The sequence below is a fragment of the Paroedura picta genome, chromosome 6 (genome assembly GCF_049243985.1).
Source record: "Paroedura picta isolate Pp20150507F chromosome 6, Ppicta_v3.0, whole genome shotgun sequence".
In the NCBI taxonomy this organism is placed as follows: domain Eukaryota; kingdom Metazoa; phylum Chordata; class Lepidosauria; order Squamata; family Gekkonidae; genus Paroedura; species Paroedura picta.
Genome location: NC_135374.1, coordinates 98,660,363 through 98,686,499, shown reverse-complemented (window position 1 = coordinate 98,686,499; position 26,137 = coordinate 98,660,363). Strand labels below are relative to the sequence as shown.

At 42.8% G+C, this 26,137-nt stretch overlaps 1 protein-coding gene and 1 long non-coding RNA gene across 5 annotated transcripts in view; one reads left to right on the top strand and one right to left on the bottom strand.

The window, feature by feature from the left end:
- The window catches only part of CLYBL (citramalyl-CoA lyase), a 216,183-nt gene that overhangs the window by 151,616 nt on the left and 38,430 nt on the right, over nt 1-26,137 (top strand). For both annotated transcript variants that reach the window (XM_077343818.1, XM_077343819.1), the window contains exon 3: nt 25,941-26,129. In XM_077343818.1, the coding sequence (XP_077199933.1) occupies nt 25,941-26,129 (189 nt within the window). The remainder of the gene's footprint in view (nt 1-25,940; nt 26,130-26,137) is intronic.
- The window catches only part of LOC143840364 (uncharacterized), a 93,007-nt gene continuing 82,448 nt past the window's right edge, over nt 15,579-26,137 (bottom strand). The window contains exons 3-6 of one of the 3 annotated variants that reach the window (XR_013232148.1): nt 25,874-26,097; nt 25,409-25,523; nt 21,832-22,056; nt 18,207-19,359 (exon numbers count right to left, since the gene is read on the bottom strand). This is a non-coding gene — a long non-coding RNA (uncharacterized LOC143840364). Of the gene's footprint in view, nt 16,145-18,206; nt 19,360-21,831; nt 22,057-25,408; nt 26,098-26,137 lie in introns of those variants that run through there. The other 2 variants (XR_013232149.1, XR_013232147.1) reach the window with 2 other exon arrangements.

Genomic DNA, 26,137 nt, shown 5'->3' with positions numbered 1-26,137 from the left:
GAGCCTCCCTGCATACTTAGGTCGCAGAAAAGTCCCTGTCTCTAGAGACGCCAGATCTTCACAGGATGGTCAAACCGAACAGGGATGTCTTGCTAGCAGCATGAGACTTCAGAACTTCTCTTGCTGGGAACACACTTCCATGTCTTCCTCTCAGCGGCCAGGATGTCAGCAAAGATTATCCCTTTGGGGGCAGGCTTTAGGTTTTGTGTTAATTCTGGAAACAGTTGATTGACATTTAATTTGAACTGTTAACATCGGTTTGTGATGGCCATTGCTCTGCTGATTTCAAGTTATGTAAGGATCTTATGGCAGAGGGCCTATATCTCCAACATAGAATATTAAGTTATCGATACATGTAATGCAACCTGCAGGACAAGCACTGAGCCTAGAGGAAAGATGGTGCCCCCTACTTAGTATTAACATAAATGAGTCGAGATCTTGACTGATCTGATCTCTCAGCTCAGAGCATTTTTTTGTTTTGTCACTTGCAGAGCATAAGGAAGAAGAGTTTATTTTTATACCCTGCTTTTCACTACCCTAAGGAGTCTCGAAGTAGCCTTCCATTCTTTTCCCCACAACAGACACCCTGTGAGGTAGGTAGGGCTGAGAGAGCTCTGGCAGAAGTGCTCTGTGAGAACAGCTATATTATTTGTTTGTTTGTTTGTTATATTTACATACTGCCCTCCCCTGAGGCTTGGGGTGGTTTACATAGAACGTAATAACAATACAAGGAACGTAGATTTTCCATAATATATAGATAACTAGGGGCAAAGCCCGTTGTCTCCAAGAATACAACGGGCGCTAGAGCTTGGCAGTGGGAAGAGGAAGGGGAGGAGTTGTCCAGTCTGAAAGGGCATGGGGTTGTCATGTGTGTCGTGTGGGAGGTTATGGTGGCATGGTGGCAAATGAGGCCATGGGTGTGGAGATATGGGTGTCAAGAACCTGTGGTATGGAATGTTCGTTGATTGTGGGAGAGGACTGACCTTTGGGAATTGTGGCATAGTGGTTACAGATGAGCTTTCCAGAGCCATGTCCTCAGAGATGTGAAGGGAAAATCAGACTGGAGACTCTTCTTAGGGGAAGATTACATGGCAACCAATTCCCCCCAGTTCTGCATCACTTCTTGTGTGAATTAGGCCACATTCACCGAAATGCCCCTCTGCCCTAATACACATAGGGTAGTCACAGTACACAGGTGTCCACCCTGTTCCTTCTGTCTCCCATATTTTCACTGTTGGTAAAATGTTATGTGCCCACATGCTTCTTTCATGGTTGCTTCTTAGAAGAACGGATTTTTGTACCCTATTGCTTACTACCCAAAGGAGTCTCAAAGCGGTTTACAAACACCTTTTCCATTTGTCTCTCCACAATAGTCAACCCGTGAGGTATGTAGGGTTGTGAGAGATCTGAGAGAACTGGGAATGGGCCGCAGTGACCCCTCAGGTGTCTCAAAGCATTTTCCAATCGTCTTCCCCTTCTCTCCCTATAGCAGACTCCCCATGAGGGAGGTGGGGTAGCGAGCCTCACAGGGAAGCTGGCAACCCTAAGAGGAAGACTGTCTGTGCACAGCAGTCTTGACCTTAGTAAGGTTTTTAATACTGTTTTTTTATTTGCCAGGCCAAGGTTATTTGCCAGTTACTATTTCAGTTATGATGTGTCTCCAGACATTTACTTGTTCTCTATTTAGTTTCAGGCTGTAAATATTTATTTAGATCTTCCTGCACTTTCCAGACTCACAGGACTGATGCTGGTCTGCCTGTCTGCGCCCCAGAATACAAACAGTTGCTGATAAGGGCTGGCCATAGCCCATAGCCCAGGAGGGACACTCCTGCACCACTCCCTACCAACTGCAGGCAAAAATGGCTCATTTGAAGGCTGGACTCTGAGGCATTGTACGATTTTGAAGTCCCACCTCCAAACCTCCAGGAATATTTCCAACCCAGGGGTAGCCAACCTCCAGGTGGGGCCTGGAGAGCTCCTGGAATTACAGCTCACCTGCAGAGTATAAAGATCAGCTCCTCAGGCAGAAAGGGCTACTTTGGATAGGGTTGTGGTAGTGAAGAAACATTTAAGGCTTCCCACACAGGTTGTTGTTGAATTGAAAGACTTGAGGCCTACTGCACAGGGTTGTTGTGCAGATGAAACAGGAGACAAAAGAGCCAGCTTCCTCTGCAGAATAACGCTGTGCAGTGGCCTCAAATCTGCAAAGAGTTGCAAAGAAGAAAGACACATGGCTTGGCTGTGTCCAACCCCCAGCCAGAGCAGTATTTTAAGTGAGAAGGGGCTTTTCTGTGGCCTCCCTGTCAGCCAACTGTTTGGCAGAAGGGGAAAGTTCCCCACCCTCAAAAGGAAGGCCCTCAGTCTCCCCTGCGTTGCTCTTGGAAAGGCCTCCTTCCCTCAGTCAGGGCCTGTCAGAGGCTCCTTCGCAGCAGGCCTGAAGGGTGGGAGGGGGAGCACTCTGCAGCCTCCGGCCAGCTCTGTCAGGGTTCTGAGGCCATTTGCAGTTGGACATGACAGTTGGGCATGACAGTTAGGACAGCCTTGGGGCAAAAAGGGCTGGTGCAGCCTGTCCAAGCCTCTGTTCTCATCCCCCTTGGCAGCCCTGCTGACCTCCTCTCTCTGCAGTGGTCAGGAGCAGACTGGCAGCCAGACTGGGCTGGTTGAATGGAATTTTGGTCTGTCCTGGTGAGGGGCCAATAGGAAGGCACTTTGCGCGCCTCCCCATTGGCTGCCTGTCCCTGGATGGACACTCGGAGGGCCCAATCAGGAGCCGCTTCGTGGCTCCTGATTGGGCCCTCTGAGTTTTTATCCTGGACAGGGCCCGCCCTAACTCCTCCCCAGGTGGCCTTACTCTTTTATTTAATAGGACCCTGTCCTATTTAAAGATAATAATTAACATGAATAACTGTAACAGTGTTAACAGTTCCAGGGATAGAATGCATGAATGAGTTTCTGGGAGGGAGGGAGGGAGGGAGGGATCAGGGGCCCTGTAGATGTTGCTGGTTCCGCTCGGCTTCAACCAAATGCCTGGTGGAAGAGCTCCTTTTTTAGGACTGTGACTAGCCCAAGGTCACCCAGCCGGCTGCAAATCGAGGAATGGAGAATTAAACCTGTTTTTCCATATTAAAAGCTGTTGCTTTTGACTACTACACCAAGCTGGCTAAAAGGTTTCAGTATGTAAGGTATTTCTTTAAATGCCTTGTACACTGAAGCATTTTAGCTTGTATGAGCAAGAAAAGAAAGCAGACAAGTCAAAAGACAGTGGGACCAGAACTAAGTCTTCCCATAGTGCAAAGGTGATTGGTTACATCCAGCAGATTCATACAGAGCAATCCTAATAATGGATTTAAAAGGGTATAATTCTTAGGATTCCACTGTTAGATATCTTCAAGCCTCTTGAATATTCTTTCTGTTGTTATATGTTTTGAAAACCTCAGAGAACCTTAACAGACAACTTTCTCAAATGATGCTGTTCACAAATCCATGAGTTTACCTTTCAGTGACTCAGAAACCTTTAAAAGGCCTGAGAATCGCAGTACTCAGCTACCTGGAGCAGCCAACAGTCCAGCTGAGTTAACATATGTGAATTTGTAAAACGTGTCCTCCGAGGAAGCTGTCAGGGCTAGAGATGGTATAGTTAATGGTAATCTTGGGTTGGATCGTGTGACTTTCTTTTCTTTTTTGTGTGTGGCTGAGCCTTCCTTCAAGCTACAAAATATAATGCCATTATTATTATTACGAAGAAGAAGAAGAAGAAGAATTTTATTTTTATATCCCACCCTTCCTAGTCCACTCAGGTTAGGCAACATCAAAATTAAACAATCAGTACAAAAATAGATTATATAAAAGAAAAATTTTTTTTGAGATGCCTCCTTTTTCCATTTTAGATACTACCGAGTGGGGGAGTGCATGTTGGACAGATTTTGGTGGCTGGATGGGTCCTTAATCAGGGAGGCCGGTGGCTACCTGATATTATTTTCTGGGCCTCAGACAAAGGCCTTGCAAACAATACTGTTTTACAGGCCCTCTGGAACTGCTTCTAGTCGTGGAGGGCCCTGATCTCTCTAGGAAGAGCATTCCAACAGCCTGGTTGAAGACAGTGTTACTTCTTTGGGGCCAGGGATCCTGAGCAGATTTTGATTGCTTGGTCTCAATGCTCTTTGGGGAATAAGGTAAAGGTAAAGGTATCCCCTGTGCAAGCACTGAGTCATATCTGACCCTTGGGGTGATGCCCTCTAGCGTTTTCATGGCAGACTCAATACAGAGTGGTTTGCCAGTGCCTTCCCCAGTCATTAACGTTTACCCCTCAGCAAGCTGAATACTCTTTTACCGACCTCGGAAGGATGGAAGGCTGAGTCAACCCTGAGCCGGCTGCTGGGATCGAACTCCCAGTCTCATGGGCAGAGCTTTCAGACTGCATGTCTGCTGCCTTACCACTCTGTGCCACAAGAGGCTCTCTTTGGGGAATAGGCAGCCTAATTAAGAGCTTTCTTTGATGAAGAAATGTCTTTGTTTCATGAAAACTTGGTGGATGGGAAACTACCACATATATTTGAATTATTAAAAGAATTACACACTCATGTACCAAGGATCACCATAGGGCCAAAGATTTCCTCTGCTTCCCCTCACACCACCAGGATCCAACCTGAATATATCAAAAACAAATTCTAACTTCATGGGGCTCCAGTATGATTGTTTCCTCTCCTGTACGCTCTCAGAGCCCAGCTCATTCATAGCTGTACATATACTATGAAATAAGCCATCTGAATTTTCATAGGCAGATCAATTAAGAGGTCAGTGCATTGGGTTTGGATCTAAGAAAGGTGTTTTCTGATCTCGCTTGGTGACAAATCTCCCTGGGTGGCCCTAAGTGACTCACAATTCCTTAACATTTACAGGATTGTTGTGTGAATAAATGTTGTTTGATCAGTAATGTTTAAAATGTTAGTCATTTACCTATAAAATGTCCAGACCAATAAGAGTGCAACTCATCAGAGTTATACCTTTCTAAGTCCATTGAAGTCAAAAGGTCTTAGAAAAATATAACTCTCTTTAGGATTGCTCCAGAATTTAAAGACAACAGGTCATCTTTAAAAGACGAGCCATAAAACCAGAAGTGCTAAAATATCCACCCTGACCAATGGCCCAAGCTAGCCAAGTTTCAATCGGAAGCCAAGCAGGGGTGGCCCTGATTAGTAGATGGATGGAAGACCACCAAGGAAGCCCAGGGTTGCTATATAAGCAATGGCAAACCACAGATGTTTGTCAAACCCTACAGGGTGGGAATAACTCAGTGGTGATCTTACAATGCTTTTCACCGCCAGTAAAATCCCCAGTGAATACCAAACATAGCTCAGTAATACACCCATGCTATTTAATAAATAAAAATTATAAAACTGTTTCAACTTGTCAAAGAGCATATGATGAGAAAGCCTGATTAACAGATTGTTTATATATATATATTTTTTAGTTTTTATATAGCAAAGAAAAAGGAAAAATATCTTTGATTACAATATCATCCCTCCCTCTACCCCCCAAAGTCCCCATTTGCTTGAAATTTCATATTGCTGAATATTCTAGATCAGTGGTCCGCAACCTTTTCCAGGCTGCGGATTTAGTATCTGGAAGAGCTAGGCTCAAATCTACCCTAGAACTTGTTGGTTGAGGTATGGCCAATGTCTTGCTCTGTCTCTGTCTGTCTGTCTGTCTCTCAGCCTAACTCACGTCACAGGGCTTTTGTCAAGGTAAAATGGAGAAGAGGAGAATGTATTATGCAACACTAAGCATCTTGGAAGAGGAATAGGATAAACACATATTAAATTTCAAAAAGTCGTGGTGTTTGTTGTGCTGACCCTGATGAAAAAAGGGGAAAACAGACGCTAACTCCCAAATGTCGCAACAAATAGGGTAAAAGGGGAGGAGAGAGTCTATATAAGACACTTGTGGGGTCTTCAGGAATCAAAATCCAGAAGGGAGGGCTAGGAAAATGGGGAGGTCTATTTCAAATGTTGAAGGAATAGGCTTGAACCCCACAGGACATTTGTGTTGACCAAAGAGATTCCCAGCAGCAGCTCAGGCCTTCCTCCCCCAGTCTCATTGCAATGCAAAATAAACCTTGAAATGCAATTTCTGGGGGTCTGCAAGGTTGTGGGAGGAACTTCCCTGCCTTCCATTTGTAGCAATCCTCTGCAGGATATGTCTATTAAGTGCCGTCAAGTCACAGCAGACTTGTGGTGGGCCCTGCGGATCCCCTGGAATTATAGCACATCTCCAGACTAAAGAGAACAGCTCCCCTGGAGAAAATGGCTGCTTTGGAGGGCAGACTCCATAGCATTATACTACACTGAGGTCCCTCTCATCCCTAAAACACGCCCACTCCCGGCTCCACGCCCAAAGTCTCCAGATAATGCCCAACCCAGAGTTGGCAAACCTATGGTGACCACAGGAAGGGGCTCTCAAGGCAAGCGAAAAGCAGCAGTGGTTTGCCATGGCTTATTTTTGCAGAGTCTTCTTTAGTGGTCTATCAACCATATACTAGCCCTGCTTTGTTTCAGAGAACTGATGAGCCCTGCTGCCTTTCCTCCCCCTCTGCAGGATCTAAGCTGATCAATCAGCAACATTAACCATATAGAAAGTGTAATTACTAGTACTATTGCTAGACCAACTCTCCCAGAAAATCGAGTGCCCTCTTCTATATAAAGCAGTGGTTCTTAACATGGGGGTCGGGACCCCTTTGGGGGTCAAACAACCTTTTCACAGGAGTCACGGCAGGGCGAGCAGCTTGGCCGGGGGGAGGGTCCACCACTGTTGCTGCTCCTGCTGAAGGCACCCACCAATTTATATACAATTTATATACAATTTATATACAATCATGAACAATGGATCTTCATACCATTGGTCAGTTTTGGTTTAATTTCCGTGAAAGAACACTTGCATAATTTTGTGGTTGGGGATCACCACAGCATGAGGAACTGTATTAAAGGGGCATGGTGTTAGGAAGGTTGAGAACCACTGATATAAAGGTTTAGGAAACAACTGGAAATACCCATACACCGGAGACCTTGAAGCTTAAAAACCAGTGAAAAGACCAGTGAACTTCAAGTAAGGGCCACTTTCGGCAGTCAGTGCTGCTGGATCTACCCATCTCATTTTGGAATGCTGATTTTTGCAAACTGTTTTAGTGTTCATGTGTCACTACCACGGTTGTGCCAGCTTGCACCTGGCATCAATATAAACAAAGCTTTGGCAAGGGCTCTTTCCTTTGGGATGGAGACATCTGATTTTCAAGCTGAAAACATGTCACTGTTGTAAGACGCTCCAAATAGCCTGGTTTCTTTGTTTCTTTCCTCTCTCTTTTTTTTATAAACCAATACAGTAAATTAACCCGCCTAGCATAGTGTTAAATGCTTTGCAAACACCGACTGGAGGCAAGGGGGGACATGGCAAAAACAAACAAAAACAATTCAGTAAACGGCTTGCCCAGCCCTTGCAGAAAGCAAAATAACAGAAGTGAAATAAGAACGGCGGAGGTTTCCTGGAAATGCAAAAGACAGAAGGGCAAGATGGAAAGGAGGTATGTCTTGGGCCTCTGCCTGCTTTCAGGGAATGCAGTGTGCGAAAAGGACCCACAAAGTGCGACGTGCTAATATGGAATGAATTAAAACTCCAAAGAAGATGGAACCGACCCCTTCCCAGTTGAGCAGCAGCAGCGGTGAGCAGCTGAAATGTAAATGGAGTGAAGGCGCAGACACAGCGATAGCGGTATATGGCATAATTAAAAAGTCTGAATCCTCGAAATTGGTAGGCCAGCAGCCATGTCAACCTGCTAGATCAGCAGCACAGAAAACATCAAATAAATGGAGCTGAACTGAGCCCTTAGTTCCCATGCACAGCAACCAGGGAGGGATGCAGTTGGAATAGATTGCAACTCTGCTGGATAGAAGATGTTTTTCTCTCTTCCAGCAACGTTCCGTCCTGCAGCAATCTAAAAATGCTGTAAGGGAAGCAGATGAAAATTATATACGAAAACCCATGCTAGGTGTACTTCACAGTGCCACGACTGCAGTATGGAAACATATTGGCATGAGGGACAGAATGCAAGGTCCAGAAATGTCAGCTTTTAGTTTTGAAAAAGCCGGCTTGTGCCTCTGAAGAGATGTTTTCAAGGTGTGTGGGAATGGCTGGTAAAATCTCTGGGTCAAGGCAGAAATATCAAAGTATATCAGGAGATGTCACAGTAAAATATTCTGCAGCAGCTAAGATACACAATGTTACACAATATATACATTTATTTATTTGTTTTATTTGTCACCTTTTTAGGCTGTTGCTCCTGGCCGCTCCTGGTGGCTAACAACACTTGCACACTGGATTTATACTCCACACTGGTGGCTAACCATTAGTATTTTTATCATCATCATCATCATCATCCTTGAATTTATATCCCGCCTCCCCCCGGAGGCTTGAGGCGGGTATTTACACACTTGATTTATATTCCACTAGTAAAAAAGCCCATTGTATGAAGAAGACAATGGGCGCTAGCAGGTGGGGACCAGAGCGAGCGGCAGGCGAGGGACAGAGCGAGGGACAGGCTACCTGAAAGAGGAGGCGGGCGGCGGCTCCTCGGCGTCTCGTAGTTTTTGCCGAGGAGCACCAGGTGTGGTGCGCTGGGCTGCGGCGGCTCCTCTGCATTTTTTTGTTCTTCTGCGGCTTTCCCGGCGGCTCCATTGTGTTCTGGGGCCATGAGGGCAGGGAGCCGCCAGCAGCAGCGCTGTGGGCGGCTGCCGGGGCTCCCAGGGCGCCGGCTTGAAGCGGCGACAGGCTCCTCCAGGGTTTTTTTTTTTCTGCTGCCTCTCGTGGGCGCGCCGGCTTGGAGCTGCGAAAGGCTCCTACAGGGTTAATTTTTTTCTGCTGCTTGGAGTTGCGAAAGGCTCCTACAGGGTTTTTTTTTTTTTCTGCTAGCTCTCGTGGGAGCGCCGGCTTGGAGCTGCGAAAGGCTCCTACAGGGTTAATTTTTTTCTGCTGCTTGGAGCTGGGAAAGGCTCCTAAAGGTTTTTTTTTTCTGCTGCTTGGAGCTGTGAAAGGCTCCTACAGGGTTTGTTTTTTTTTCTGCTAGCTCTCGTGGGCGTGCCGGCTTGGAGCTGCGAATGGCTCCTACAGGGTTTTTTTCCCCTGCTGCTTGGAGCTGCGAAAGGCTCCTACAGGGTTAATTTTTTTCTTCTGCTTGGAGCTGCGAAAGGCTCCTACAGGGTTAATTTTTTTCTGCTAGCTCTCGTGGGCTTGGAGCTCCTACAGGGTTTTTTTTTTTTTTTTCTGCTGGGAGCTGGGAAAGGCTCCTACAGGGTTAATTTTTTTCTGCTGCCTCTCGTGGGCGTGCTGGCTTGGAGCTCCTACAGGGTTTTTGTTTTCTGCTGCTTGGAGCTGGGAAAGGCTCCTTCAGGGTTTTGTTTTCTGCTGCTTGGATCTGCGAAAGGCTCCTACAGGGTTTTTTTTCCTGCTGCTTGGAGCTGGGAAAGGCTCCTTCAGGGTTTTGTTTTCTGCTGCTTGGATCTGCGAATGGCTCCTACAGGGTTTTTTTTTCTGCTGCTTGGAGCTGGGAAAGGCTCCTTCAGGGTTTTGTTTTCTGCTGCTTGGATCTGCGAATGGCTCCTACAGGGTTTTTTTTTCTGCTGCTTGGAGCTGGGAAAGGCTCCTTCAGGGTTTTGTTTTCTGCTGCTTGGATCTGCGAAAGGCTCCTACAGGGTTTTTTTTTCTGCTGCTTGGAGCTGGGAAAGGCTCCTTCTGGGTTTTGTTTTCTGCTGCTTGGATCTGCGAAAGGCTCCTACAGGGTTTTTTTTTCTGCTGCCTCTCGTCGGCTTGGAGCTCCTACAGGGTTTTTTTTTTCTGCTGCCTGGAGCTGGGAAAGGCTCCTTCAGGGTTTTGTTTTCTGCTGCTTGGAGCTGGGAAAGGCTCCTACAGGGTTTTTTTTTTTCTGCTGCCTCTCGTGGGCGTGCTGGCTTGGAGCTCCTACAGGGGTTTTGTTTTCTGCTGCTTGGAGCTGGGAAAGGCTACTTCAGGGTTTTGTTTTCTGCTGCTTGGAGCTGGGAAAGGCTCCTTCAGGGTTTTGTTTTCTGCTGCTTGGAGCTGTGAAAGGCTCCTACAGGGTTTTTTTTTTCTGCTAGCTCTCGTGGGCGTGCCGGCTTGGAGCTCCTACAGGGTTTTTTTTTTCTGCTGCTTGGAGCTGGGAAAGGCTCCTTCAGGGTTTTGTTTTCTGCTGCTTGGATCTGCGAAAGGCTCCTACAGGGTTTTTTTTTCTGTCTACGACGCTGTGAGCCCGCTGCGGCCGGCGGCAGAAGGCTTCCCTTCCCCCCCCCACCCATCCACCCCCCCGAGGCTCTCTGGAGCCTTCTCTCGGCCGGCGGAGCAGGCTCGCAGCGTCCACAACGCTGCGAGGCCGCTCCGCCGGCCGAGAGAAGGCTTCCCGGCCCACCCCCCAGCCGAGGCTCTCACCAGGCGGGCCGCCATTTTCCGAGCGAGTGAAGCAGGCAATGGGGAGCCGCGCTTCGCGCGGCTCCCCATTGTCTGCTTGGGGCGGGATTGACACTCGGAGGGGCCAATCAGGAGCCGCTTCGCGGCTCCTGATTGGGCCCCCCCCCCCGAGTTTTTATCCCGGACCGGTCCCGCCCTAACTCCTCCCCACTACCCCTTACTCCTTTATACAGTCCGTGGCGCCCGTGGCGCCACGGGCTGTTTACAGATGTGCCCCTTCTATAAGGTGTGAACTGCACGGAGCTTTTATTCCAACCCCAGATCGATTCAGTCCCTGCCCTCTACACAGAATGCGATTTCCGTTTGGATTTTCCTTCTGCAGCAAGAAGGATTGATCCGGAGTGACCCTACCCTTATTGTGCGATATCTCAGACTGCTTTTAAGCCTGAATATCCATTGTGAAAGAAAGCTCCGTGGTAGAGAACCTCTGATAGGCTACACCTGGTCATGTGACATGCTTGCCTTAAAGGAGAAGCCCCTAATTTCTCTCAACTTCTGTCGGTCCTGGATTTTTCCTCCCTCCTCTGCCTTTTTCGATCCTCTCCCCCCCTCCAAGAAAAGAAAGAGGCTCCCTGCCTGGCTCCTCTCCCCCCCCCCCTTCAAGAAAAGAAAGAGGCTTGGCTCCCCCCCATCTGAGCCTCCCTAACCACGTGCAGAAGACTTTCCTGTTTCAATGGGGGGGGGAAGGAAGAATCGAGTTCAAAGCGATCTGAATTCAACAGGATTGACAATGGACTAAAGAAAGTAAGTGCAGACTCTGCCTAAGATAGCCAGAAGGCCATCTTTCTTAGCTTTATTTTTAAAGCAGTTATCAATGTCTTGTCAGCATACCTTTGTTTATTTGTTTGGGAGTAAATGTCTTTGTAACATCACAAGCATCAGGTGGCATTAGAGACAGGTGAGCTCCCTAGCTCCCGTTAGCACTCAACAGTTATGGGATTTGGATTCACCCATTTTCACCCAGTGAACTTCTGCAAAAAAGCTCATCGGTTTTCTGTAAGTTCTCTCCCTGTTTACGACACTGACCCAGGGGCACTGATGATGTTTTGTAGTGAACATTGTGGTGTGGGATGGGTGATGTGTAGATGGAACCGTAGGATCAGCCGTGGTGGAAAGCGGCTTGGAAATTGTCGCCATCACCTGCAATCACCGTACCCCCGACCCCCGGGGTGGGACGAGCCATGGGGGTTAATAACCTCATAAGTTATTGGGGGGGGGAGAAAACCCCCAAACAGAGATGGTACTCTTTCAGCAGCTTAGCAAGGTGACTTGGTCATGTCGTTCACAGCAATCAATGAAAGCTAATGGAGAATAAGGGATCAATTAAAGGACTGCTGAGCAGCTGGTTTGGATTGCCTTGTCTGCTTAGTGCTGATCACACATGGACACAATCTCATTGGCCATTCCAAACTGGCAAAGGATAGGAGAAAATGGTGCTCAGTTACTAATACAGCTAAATCATTGACAGAATTAATGCCGTTGACTGCGTTCTACTTTTACTATTGGCATTCGCCTTCTGATTAAAATGCCAAGATTTTTTTTTTCAGCTGATAATACCCAGGTATATAGAAGGGCATTTATGTTAGCACAGTTGAATGCATTGCCATCTGCAGTTTTAATGGCAAGATACCAAGGTATATCATTGGCTGACAGATTAGGTACCTGCAGTTCAGATCAAATAGATGCTATTGACCATATAGTTTTAAATTGTCCTGTATTTTCAGATTTAAGATCAAAGCTAATTCTCCCATTACCCAGAGCTGGCTCCGATTCCCCGAATGAGAAAATGTCTTGGTTATTAAGAGATGCAGAAAACTGAGTTACTGTATAAGTGGCCAAACATTTGGCAGTGGCTAAAGCAAAGTGTATTTAAAGAGCCACCTGCCTGGTTCATTTTACCTGCTTGTGTGTTCCTGTTCATGTCAATGGTCAAAGGAACAGTAATTGAATTGGATTGGACTGGACAGAACCAGGTAATTATGAACTCTGGGGGAGAAATTACATTTCAGTTATTTCTGCACAATGCCTAGAATATTATGGGCAATTTTATAAGTAATAATTTTGGATGATAGCACCAGCAAAGTTACTTTCCCCCCCTTTTTTTATTTGTACTAAAGCACAATCAAAGCTACAGAACATGAAGAGAAGTTATGTTTGTACTAAATATGATTAAGGTACTTCTATACTGTTTCTACTGCTAAAAATATTTTGTTGATCAAGACTTGGCAGGGGTCAGGAAGCGAATTTCAAGGACATATACTGTTTATTGATTCTCCTCCTAGCAGATGTTGAGCACATTATCTAAAAAAATGAATGCAGAATTATTTTATTTGCATAATGTTGTGCAAGTCTAATAATTCTAATTTTTCCCCCAGATATAGCCTTGATTTAAAGTGCCTAAAAATGGTTATGAAACTTCTGCTGGAATAAATGATGTTGACAACAAGGAAACGGTGTGTTGTGGTGGTTAGAGTTCTAGACTAAGTTCTGGGGACCAAGATTCAAATTCCCAATATCCTATGGAAACATGCTGGGAGATCTTGGACCGAAGTTACTTCACAGTGTAGTAGTACAAAGAAAATGGACCACAGGAGAAGGGTCTGGACATCTCTGAATCCCCACTGTGGAGAAAGATGGCTTGTAAATGAATTAAAATTTTATAAGTAATCTGTGACCATCAGCACCAGTAGACGGATCATAGGATCCAAGTCAACGTTTTGAAACTGGGAGGAAATTTCTGTTGATGCTTGAACAAAGTGAAGATGTGGCACAAAGGTCAAGTGAAAACCAGCAGGGTAAAAGGGCCAACAGGTTTTATAATTCTGACATGTAACCAAGCTAAAAGAAAATCAGATAAACTAAAGGGGATGGATAACCTTATCCTGAGTGTACATTTTACATATTAAATTTGTTGTTGTTAGGTGCAAAGTCGTGTCCGACCCATCGCGACCCCATGGACAATGATCCTCCAGGCCTTCCTGTCCTCTACCATTCCCCGGAGCCCATTTAAGTTTGCACCTATACATATTAAATTGTGTTGGGAATAGAGATTCAGAGGAAAGGGAATAGCTGAAAATGAACAATGGTAGCACGAAAATTAAACGAAACAGCCAATGTCACTACTTTCAAAATAATAAGGTTCATGATGTCCCAGGAAAAAGAGAATGAAAGTGTTTTGACCACCCTGAAATGTTTTTGCAGAAGAGGTTAACCTTTCTACAACTGATTTCCAAGGTTATCTAAGATTTGCAGACCACTTTGGAAGCTAACAGCTTGAACAAGAAACTAGGGGAAGAAAAAGATATTAGAGAGACTGGTTTAAGGTGTATTTTATTGACCCTCCCCTTTATTCTTTTATTATTCAGTACCCTCAAACTTCAGAACACTCAGTAGGATTCAGAGCATAAAGATCACAATGTTCCTGTTTGAGTGATCTGGGAGCCCATTTCCTTTTGAAGGAAAATGCCTTAGGAAGTTTGTGTAAGTAGAATGTGCCATGGCATACGAAACGAATGAGTAGGGAGAGGTGCAAGGTTGGGAGTTTAGATGACAGTGGACCAGCTCTTATGATTTTGCATAGTTTCATCCACAGAACAGAAACTTAGTTCTCCAGACTTAGCGGAAACCCCTTGCTGGGTTGTTTCTGAAGTTACGAGTGATCCAGGTTGGCTAGCGTCCACCTTAGAGCTAGGAGACAATGTGGGGAAAGCTACAATGAAGAGATAGGCAATAGTTTCAATGCACAGGTTCCAATTTAGAACTGACCTCACTGAATTTCTCCTGAATTTTAAGATTCTGCGAAACTAGAGTTTTTCTGCCATTTTAATTATAAAGTCAAGGGACAGCCAAGCTCACCCCACAACTGAGAAGTCTGTTTATATTATATCTTTCTTCACCCTTAAGGTCATCTGTCTTCACGATGGGTGCTGCTATAACCCAGTGACATAATGTGGAGGCCTAGAAATACTAAAGATAGGTTAACATATCTGTATACTGGTGTATTAAGAGCATGGTTTTAAACTAACTAATGGAAGAGAACCCCATTTATGAGTCTGTGGTGTTGAGGACAGTTAATTAGGTAACAAAAAATCACATAGTACAATATTATTCAATTGCAGGAAGCCTCTTGAGAGGGAGCAATTGAAAATTGGTGTTGGAAAATGCCATCAAGTCACAGGTGACTTATGGTGACCTTATAGGGTTTTCAAGGCAAGCGATGATTTGCCAATGCCTGCCTCTGTTTACTAGCCAGGGCTGATCCTGCTAGCCTGGGCTATTCAGGTCAGGGCACATTGAAAATTACTAATACAGAAAACGAATGAATGTAGCCCTCCTTGAACCACAAGGAAAGGGGGTTGTATATATTTTTATAAATAAGTTTGCCCGATCAGTGAGCTTAACGTTGAACAACATAAAATTACATTGCCACCTCACAACAATAAATATTTATAGAATTCATATAAAGAATATTTCAGCAACAATCCAGATTTTGGAATATATAGAACTGTTGCAAGTTTTATGTCAATATTGTTGTTTGGTTTCTGTTGTTTTATATATCACATGGTTTGTGAGATGTTTTTGATTACTGCATTTTGATTTATTTATTTATTTATTTGATTTTTATGCTGCCCTTCCATACGGCTCAGATGTGAATTGTGAACAAGCATAAGACTCACTAGCTAGCATTATAGTTTGCCTTTCAAGCTAACTATCCCAACCCAATTCCATAATTTAAAGAGGCTTGTCTTATGTCCAGGTGCTATGGCAGTAGCCTTGTGCTGACTTGCACATAAGCCCACAAATTTGCTAGCTTGCCTTCCTACATAGTCACTTACAGTATAAATCAAAAAGAAAGAACTTCTATGAAACTTCCATCACTTGGGAATATTTGTATATTTATCTTGGTACATAACTTGGTGTAGGGGTTAGGAGCATGGACTTCTCATTTGGTGAGCCGCTCCCCAACTCCCCCACATGCAGCCAGCTGGGTGACCTTGGCCTCGCCACAGCACTAAGAAAGCTGTTCTGACTGAGCAGTAACATCAGGGCTCTCTCAGCCTCACCTACCTCACAGGGTCTCTTGTGGGGAGAAGAATGGGAAGACAATTGTAAACTGCTTTGAGACTCTTTCTGGCAGAGAAAAGCAGCCTATAAGAAACAACTCTTCTTCATAACAAAAGATTCTTGCACAGTATATTTCCTTCCATGCAATTCTGAACAGATGTCATGCTCACAATGATCTACATTAAGGTGGCAACAGCAAGGTCGATCTACATATATACACAGCTGTCTGCATGTGTAGCTAATGCATGTTTGGATGTATGTCTCCATCTGTATCACAATGCTAACCTGAGCCCTGTTGAATAGGCTGGCTCTGTATTTTGATGCAAATCTTCCACATCCAGGGCCGCATGGTACTTGTTGTCTATTATGGCCGAAGGATCAGTGTCTTTGGATCTTATAGCCAATATATTTTAATTTAGATAATGATTGTTATTGATGAACTGCTTGTCAGCAAGAATGTCTTAGCGTCCACAACATGGAGATTATAGTCTTTACCCACATGGTTTACAGTTAAGCGGAGTCCAGAGTGGAAGAAGATACGTTTGATGAAGTCATTCTGAGGAAAAAGTAGGGTAAGGTTAACTGACAGCTGTACTTCAGCATCCTTGGGGAATGAAAGAGGTAATTATGGGACAATAAGCAGGATAATACTTCTCTTCTTGTGTTTGACACAATAGATTGATGTTTCACTTTAAATTATTCTGACAATAACCTGCTGTTGAAGAGGGAAGTCAGTTTTTTGTTCAGACTTGTACATTTTTCACTGACATTACTGAACTGCAAAGTTAGGAAGCTGCTATAAATATCTGAAATCCCTTATACCAATAAAAAGCCCGGGAACATAGAACGCACTTGACTAGTTTGTCTTTGCTTTTAAGCATTTTAATTTCTGCGGCAGATGCAGTTTAAAGGTAAAGGTATCCCCTGTGCAAGCACCGAGTCATGTCTGACCCTTGGGGTGACGCCCTCCAGCGTTTTCATGGCAGACTCAATACGGGGTGGTTTGCCAGTGCCTTCCCCAGTCATTACCATTTACCCCCCAGCAAGCTGGGTACTCATTTTACCGACCTCGGAAGGATGGAAGGCTGAGTCAACCTTGAGCCGGCTGCTGGGATTGAACTCCCAGCCTCATGGACAAAGCTTTCAGACGGCTGCCTTACCACTCTGCGCCACAAGAGGCTCTAAGATGCAGTTTAAAGATACCCTAAAGAACTTGTTCTAAAATGCCTGTTGGGTTTGCTGCCATAAGATCTTTGTTGGTCTTAAAGAAGCCACCGGACTCAAATTTTGTTCTGCTGTTTCAGACCAACATGGCTACCCATCTGAAACTATAACGCCTTGTAGTTTGTTTTGTACCTACATATCCTAAGCATTTTTTGTGAGAGTATTGTATTAGGGTATTAGCACAGTTTTTCCAGCAGTATTTCCTAGATTAAAATAATGTATATGTTACCCTTAAAAAAAACCTGCTACCATTTTCTGCAGAAAGAAAAAGAAAGCTTTCTTCCCCCAGTAGCAGCAAGGAATATCACAGAAGAGCCAAGCTGCATATACTCTCAAAGAGATCGTTCAAACAGAAAATGCCCTATGGGTTTAGAACACTGTCTCCTCATCATTGTGCAAAGTTACTCCCTCAGAGATCTGATAGATGGTACTTCCCTGGTTAAATGTTAGAGGTTTCTATAGCCTTTGCGCCATAAAACAACCCATAAGATGCACTGTTTTGAATCGACCATGTGGGAGTCCCCACGGTGGGGTCCTTCTCCGGTGTTGTTGCCGTCGCAACACTGTTCACATCATGTCGACATCAGCTCGTTCACTCTGCCTAGGAAAATTAGCAAACATTAAATTTTCCTGCCTTATGCCAAGCAAGAGGATTTCTCACTCCGATATGTATGGGAAAAAGGAGGTCTCATTGGACCGTTGATATTTTCTTAGCTAGGTTTGTGTTAGCCTCTCATCTTGCATGGTGGGTGGAGACGAGAATGTGAGGCTGTTCCTTTGATATCAGTTTAACTATGGCCTTTGCTGAGGTGGGTCGTGTTGGTAGTTTATGGTTACCGTGACCCAAGTTGAAGGAGAACCTTTGCAGATTGGGTTGTCGTGTCCTGGTGTCTTTATTGGACGCATGGCTGCATGTATTTATGGAGGCATGGATTGGACTACCTTGTCAGCTTCTGTGATCTCTAGATTGCCAATAGGTCCTCTCCAGCAGTGGTCTGGGGACCGGGACCAGTCCGTGGATCAGTCGGTAATAGGCCGCAGCTCCTCCTCATTCTCCTCCCTGGCTGCTGCCTTGGGGGCTGCCCTGCTACTCTGCTGCTGGCTCACCTTTGGTACTCTCCAGCGGCTGCCATGGCTGCTGGCAGCGACTGCTGGCAGCGCCCCCCCAGTGGGTGGCGGAAAGTCAGGGGCGCCGGCGGGAAAGCAAGTGGAGCAGGGGCTCAGGTGGTGGCAACGTCCCTCGGCAAAAACTACGCCCCCAGGCCTCAGTAAAATTGTCAAGCATTGATCGGTTCCCGGTTACAAAAAAGGTTGGGGACCACTGCTCTCCAGTATCTTTTGCTCCCTGCTAAAGAGTTATGTATTGAAAGTATGACATAAATGTCTCCCTTGTCATCCCTGTGACCCTGCAGATCCTGCACACACTACAAATGTCAGTACTGTGCACAGAAAAGGGGACGCAATGAAAAAGTCAAAGCAAATTAGAGCAGCATTTATTTCAGAGCCATTAAAAGGCTATTATGAAACTGCAATCCAAGAGTTCCCAATTTTTAAAGCTTTTTTGAGAAAGCATTGTTCCAATTGCAATAGTTTGCTTGCATGCAAACTTAACCCAGTGCAGCCAGGCAAACACTATGGACAGAAAAAGTGTGAACAAATACTATTGTTTTAAGGTAAGCTCTGTCAGAAGGAGATAGAGAGCTCAGTGGTAGAGCATCTGCTTTGGATGCAATAAGCCCACAGCATCTCCACTTGAAAGGATCAGTTAGTAGGTGATGTGAAAGACCTCAACCTGAAACCCTGGCGAGTCTCTGCCAGTAAGAGAAGACAAGATCGACCTTGAGAGAACTGTGATATGGCGGATTCAGGTGTCAGTATTGTAACTGAGCAGCCACATAAAATGTTTCAGAGTTACCTTCTATGCTACCAAAGAGCAATGCAATTTTTTTTATTATTTCCAAAATTCATTTCTCAGGGCCAGGCTACAAAGAATATGGGACTACTGCTGCAAACACTCCCTTTCCAGAGTCAGGACTTCATATCCTGACACAATTACGATCTTTTCCTTCTTCCCACTCAGCTGCTCTGTATCTCTTGCCTGCCATTTTTGCTCTCAGATTTTGATTCTTTTGAAAGGAAAATTAGATAGCAAATAGAAAATAGTATTAGAAGTATTTCTCCGGGCAATTAGAACAAGAGAAATCAGAGAAGTTATTCTTAAAACTAAAAGGGGAATTGTTTTAACTGGATGACAATTTTTTTTAATTTACAAAGACCACCTATTCACAATCATAAAAGTTTTTTGACAGAAAAAAGAAAAAGAATGTCAGAAGAATGAGGATGTTGTTTCTTTTCATTGAGGCAGGATTTCCAAGTTCAGCATTGAATAGTTCCTTTTCTGAAAATTCGTCCAGAATATATAATGAACAGCCACTGCAAACTGTGCTGAGTTACAAATTTCGTGGAACAAAATTGATAAACCCATTGTTTTGCATTGATCTCCCCTTCCCTTTAGCTTCTGTTCTGGTCCTGTTCTCAGCTGGAAACCTGAAACAAAAATGACCTGCCCGTTTAGACACGTCTGGGAAGCAGTCACCGCCTATAAAAGAAGTTCAAGTTCTTCCCTCTTGGCACAAACGAATCGTGCCGAAGAAATGACCCTTCTTAGGAAATCAGTGGGCTGATTTTGACAAAGACTATGAAATCCAGTGGATGGTGGAACTCAGGGTAGACAAGAGACAAAAGCACCAGCAGTGTCAGTCTGCATAAACAAACCACTACAGGGGCCTAACATTAAATCATAATTGCATGTTTTATCGTGTCAGTCCTGTCACAAAACAGCTAACTCTGACTGCTACTACAGTAATTAATTTTTCTACTGCCGTGTGAAATGTATAGAGTTACCCTTAATGATCAAGCAGAAGCTACAATCTGCTTGCCACTGCACTAGATCGGATTTTTTTTTTTTAAGAGCGTTTCACAAATTGAAAGGTCCTGTAATTAACCAGACATGAGGTGGTGCTTTGTTCAACAATTTGAGCTTAGGATCCCAATTACTTTATTATTTTTAGCCCTTTTAATATGTGAAGTGCTTTGTGATCCTTGCCGCATTCATCCGGCAAAAAGCCATGTGAAGCAGATTTAAATAAAACAAACAAAGCGGCAACTATGTATTTATTTACACAAGTGTGCGTTTTCTCTGTAGAGTTCAGGGTATTACTCTATATAATGATGGAAACAAAAAGGACTTTTGAATTTATGCTGGCACCTTGCTTATGTATAATTACATTAAAAAATTACATCATAAAATTGGACATCACTGACAGACAAGAGCTGCTTAAATATTTAAAGAAAGGTAGCCCCAACCACCTGTCTTGGGTTATACATGTTTTGAAAAAATTACATAAACAGAATTTGGGCAAATTAGGACATCTTAACAAAGGCTTTTTTTTTTGTATTAACTACTACGATGCAGGAGGATGTGTTGGACTAGCATATCTAAAAGCCGAAAATATGTTTTCTCTTTTTGCTCCAATAATGATCGGTAGTGACATCTTCCTCGAGCCATTGTGTGATAAAAGTTGTATGTTTTCTTTTGCTTTTCAGATCTTACCAACCTCCTTTTAATTCAAAGGTTTCTTCAGCATCATAACTTTTTTTTAAAGGGTACTAATTCAGACATTTTGACTTTGAAGCAGTGCCATTATTTAAGGTATTTGCTTAGGCGGGTTATCCTGGGTAGTTTTCTAAATTCTAAGGGGCTCTGTCTTAGTTGTCACTTTCTTCCTCCAGTCTGTATTATGTCTGCCTTATCCTATCTGACAGTAGAATTGAGACCACTCTAATCCCTAGAAGTTTGGAACTAATGAACTAACTGCTGAGCTGCTGCCACGGAGCTTGGTCCCAAGCTATACTGTACTTCACACTCGATTTATTCTCCAGATGGCGAGTCTCTGCAGCCCCGCTGCGAGGGACCACCTCTTCCACTGGAGTGTAAAAGTGGACGGATGTTGTTTTCTTTGCAGATTTGATAATTCAGAGCTAGCAACTTGTGAAGATGATTAGTTATTAGCTTTAATGGATGCCAGTTGAACCAACTGCACGCATATTCTCTTCTTTAATTTCAGTGTCTGTTCATTGTGGTGACGCTTGATTTATCAGCAGTGCCCGTGTCGGCAAATTCGCTGTCTTTCCTCCATGTGGAAACGGAAGTCGCAGTGCTCCCAAGCTTGCCATCAATTCAGAGTTGAATATTAAAATGGAGGCAGTAATATGATTATTGCCATCAGTTTACATCTTTAAGCATCCCTTAGAATGGATTATAAATATACTGTCTCATTAATCTATGACAGTACTTTTTGTTAGAATCGGCATCCCCCTTTTTGTCTACCTCCATATTTGTTTTGTGCCAAGTCAATATGGAATCTAGATGCTAATTTTCACAGGCTCAGCCCAATTAATTTGTGTTGCAGTGATCTGATCTGCTGAATGAACCATTTCCACTGAATATTTATCTTTTTAGAGAAGTTACAGTTCTTGTTTTGACTATGCTGAAAGGAGTTATGGATTCTCCATTGAGTTTGCAGCATGCATGCTTGAGGTGGGGGGGAGAGGGAATGTTCTTACGATATAGTGAAAAAAAACAAACTAGTTTAATTCAAATCTGAAACTTGCGTATGCATGATGTGCCTCTATCAGTGACCTATTGCAGGAATATCTGCCAGCATTAACACAGAACCAAAAAGATAATTGCTCATTTGCATATATGCATTTAAATATATGCAGATTTTAAATTGCATATTGATTAGTATTAATGCTACATTTGAGTTAAAATGTGATATAAAGCCAATATAGACTTAATTTAAAAGTTGATATAAAACAGGTGAAATATAAAGATAAGAATAGAGTTTCTACACTATATCTGTATCTGACCACTCCTCTAACCAGGCCAGCAAAGCATATATGGGGGGCTATCGTCCCTGATAATACTAAGGTAGGTGGACCAGTGTTCATATTCACCTTACATCAGCTTCATGTTTCAGTGTGATTAATCCTCAGTATGCTTTTCCAGGTCATGAGCCAATGTGGTATAATGGTTAGGGTGTTGGATTAGGAGTGGTTTAGAGAATATCAAGTTCTATTCCTGCTTCTGCCATGAAGCTCCCCAGGATACCTTGAGCCAGTCACTGTTTCTCAAACTAATCGGCATGAAGATTAACCAAGAGAGAATGATAGACTCCATTCCTGAAATAAAGAGGGAAATAAAAAATAAAATAAACATGAATAATGTTACGAGTTCTCCAGGGATTTTCTAAGAATCTCTTCCTCACCTCCAGATCCTAATCGTATTTTTTAAAGAAATGAATTACACTCATTTTGAGGACATATTTCCAAGTGTTTTTCATTTTGATCTTACAACTTCCATGGACTTCTGCAATATCCACAGCTGCTCTGAAGCCACCCTCAGTACTAAACTGGCTGGGGACAGCCTTGTATGTAAAGGAGTGTAATACATTGGAACAGAGATACAAGAACATATTCTGTTTTTTTTTTCTTAGCAAGAATGATCAGGCTTAGATTTATGGTGTAAAATATTTTCTAAGTTTCAGTTTACATTTATTCATATGCTAGAAGCAGGTCCTTTATCAGAAGGATGTAGTTATGGTGACAGACTCCCACCACAAGAGGATGAATGCCTTATTCTAGGTGACAAAGGAATACAGTCTGTCCCCCTTCTCTCTTTTTTTATATGAAGAGTCCATATTCCTGGGCTTAATGGGGAGTTCAAGAACATTTCAAGTTTGGTAAGGTAATGTTAGAATGTGGCTGGAATGCATTTTTCTTTGGATTTTTTTCAAAATTATTTTACAAGTATATCCCACATAAAAGCCCTATAATTGACTGATCTGTGAGTAAAGAGGAGAAAGTCAGAAAGAGTGCTGGATCCAAATCTTGTATGCTAAGTATATCTGGAGCTTACAAGATATTGTGACTATAGCTTAAAAACAAATAATATTTTATGAACCAGGAGAAAGAGTGCTCAATGTGTGAAGAGTTGCACTGTGATTTTTTTGGTGGTTGTTGCTAAGGAATGTTCCTTTTCATGAAACGGGCAAAGCTAAATTGTAGTGGTTCTGAGAAAGCCTATTCTCCACCCAACAGATGGCCAGAGTGTCTTATCTCTCACAGTAACACATTTTTCTATTGAAATATGGAGCGGGGGAAATAATATGGTTGTTGGTTGGTTATTTTGAGACGTGTAGCAGAGGATGGATATATTTGGTTTATGAAAATTTGTCACAACAACATTGAGGCAGTAAACCTCTTCTTAGTTTGGACCATGTTAGAGTTATCTGGGACTCCCTTGATTTAATATTTCTCTAAAAACATTTATTTGGGCCGCATTAAATTTTATCAGGAATGCAATGTTTGATCAGTTACTAAGTCAGGTTAATTAATTAAACATGATCGATGACAAGGTTGCTCCAATTAAGTCCAATTAAGTGGACCATTATTTTTAAAAATTATATTTTGTATCCAGTATATTTAAAAACTGGAGAGAGCAGGCACCATCTTACAATATTCATTCTCTCCAGTGTGGCAGAGGAAGGGGCATGCCAATTCTGTCATGGTATCTGCAATGACAGGCATGCAGAATCTAAAATCCAAATAGGCAAAATATTCTACAAAACTCTGAGTCTTACTCCTATGCAAATGTATGCAGATATCAATTAATTAATGAGAGAAAGTCACAATTCATCACATGACTAACATTGCCATCCTAAACAGAGATACCAAGTGAGGGGTGGTATAGAAGCCTAACGAATGAATGAATGAATGAATGAATGAATGAATGAATGAATGAATGAATGAATGAATGAATGAATGAATGAATGAATGAATGAGAGTTATATCATTAAATCCATGGGAGGCTTCAAAGGGTATAACCACTTTGGATAGCAGTATAAAACTCTCCCCCATCCCAACCCCTCTCCCTCCTCCCTGATTTAGTTGCCTCCTATTCCGTAACATCCAACAGCCTGTTGATGTTTTTAAAAAATCAACATTTTAACTGTGATCTAATGTTATGTTCATGTATTATGTATTGTTCTTATTGCTTGAAATTCCTGTATGTTCATTCTGTTGTTCACCACCAGTCCGAGAGGGGCGGTATACAAATTAAATAAATAAATGATTAATTGACTAAGATTGCTTTAATTGGTTGACACCTTTGACATGCTATTTTTTTTATGTGCAGAGAATATTGTAATTAGGATGAGGCATGAATTTACCTCATCCTCAATCTGAACTAGGATTGGCTGTTGTATATGGAGCCTAGAGAAGCATCTGTTGCCCTTTGTAGAATGCTTGAAGATCAAGTGGAAGGATGCCTGTGTAAAAGCTGGTAGCTTAGAATTCTGCATTGTACTGTCATTTGGGGGCTCAGGGCTTCCTTAGTGAGTAAAACAACAGGACTTTTCTGTGTTTTCATTACTGCCAAACAGAATAGTATATATTTTGATGCTCTTGTGCTCCCCACTACTTTAGTGGATATCTTGCCTCGGCAGAAGCATTCATAGCTGTTCTTCTGCCAAATAAGATGCCCCCTCCCATGAAACTGTGATCTCACAATATAATTTTGAGAGCCAAGAAGGGGGTTACTTATGTGTCACATCACAAAGTGTTTGTTTAAAGGAAACTAAGGTTAATAATTTCAAATGCAGGACACCCTCATAAAGCCCCAGTATGCCATAATATACAACATTGCTATGTCTGCATGTGAGAGCATTTATCTTTCTCTATCCATCAGACAGACGCATATTAAAGTCAACATTTGGGAATACATGGGTGGTAATTTCCAAGCAGGTGATTGTTTTGAGTGTTGTTAAATTTCTGCCTCTTTCACAGTTTCTGGGGAGGGGCCATTGCTTTCTTCTGGCTAAACTTATCCTAATTATTGGTCTCATAAATCAGTATATCATATGAAACTGGTTTTGGAGACCTTATCCTGATCAACCTTGACAACTGTAAGCTACTGTTTCCTCACACTGTTTAACTCAGGCCACATTTTGTAACCTCTTTTGTCTTACACACATGTATTTTAGCCACCTCGATTGAACCTGATATTTTGCATTGTCTCACTTATCTGCTTTTGTTCTAGATGCTGACTTCGGTGATTTTTCCCCCTCCCATAGTATGCCTGTTCCTTTAATGTATCTTTTAGTCAAATACCTACATGTTGTTAAAACCGCTACCCTCCTCATCTCTCTCCCTTAAAACATTCGTCAGAAGCTTTAAAGTTTTACTACTACTATATAAAAAGTCTTCACAAATGAAATTGCTATTGATAAGTGCTCATTTTGACAATAAGAATTTGTTAAGGGGTGTTGCCAAGTTGAAGGAATTTTTGTTTTGAAATGGAATTTGGCAGGACATGGAGACTCTCAAGTGCTTGTTTATATTCTGTCTGTGTTTCTATTTTATTTCAGCCCAATAAGAGTGTTTCATTTTCAATAAAATAGCTAGTTATACAATACCCACTAATTATTCATAGATATTTACTTTACTTCAGTGTTTTCATAGAAAATGCATCTACCTGGGAAGGGGTGTGTGTGTGTTTTAATTGCCTCAGGAAATAGGATGTATGAGTTTTCTGGATTATTTGGATTACTGGGTTTTCTTTGTCCCCATGACGTTCCCTGCTCTTTATTCTGTAATGTAAAAGTTAACAGATTCTCATGCTCTTGAGTCCATACATGAACATGGTTACCTCATAATAGACAAATAAAGACCAACAGTGATATGGTTGCTTATATGAAAATATATTAGATTAAACATTCTGTTATTTTTGAAAATCTTTCAACTTTTCATTTTAAAAACAGCTCCATTTTTGGCATATATACTAGGCTCTTTGTAATCATGTAAATGTGAACATATTCTTTCCAAAACTGTTGTGCTATTTGTATCTCATTATATCTTTAAAAATGAATATTGAAGCGATGAAGCTTAATAACAGCAATACAGCTTTGTTTTTAAAGATAGTCACAGATTGGTTAATTACGTTTGTATTTAAATGCAGAGTTAGATTTTTGTCTTTATTCTTATATTATTATTATTGTTATATTTAGGCAGAGGCACGAACAACAGCTGTAAAAACACTTGAAGCATTTGAGTTTGGTCAGATGGAGAAGTGTGTAAGAATCAATTCAGTGTCCAGTGGTCTCGCTGAAGAAGACATGAAGGTCATTTTGGGTTCCAACGTTCTTCCTACCAGTCTGATGCTACCTAAAGTTGAAAATGTAGAAGAAATAAGATGGGTGAGCAC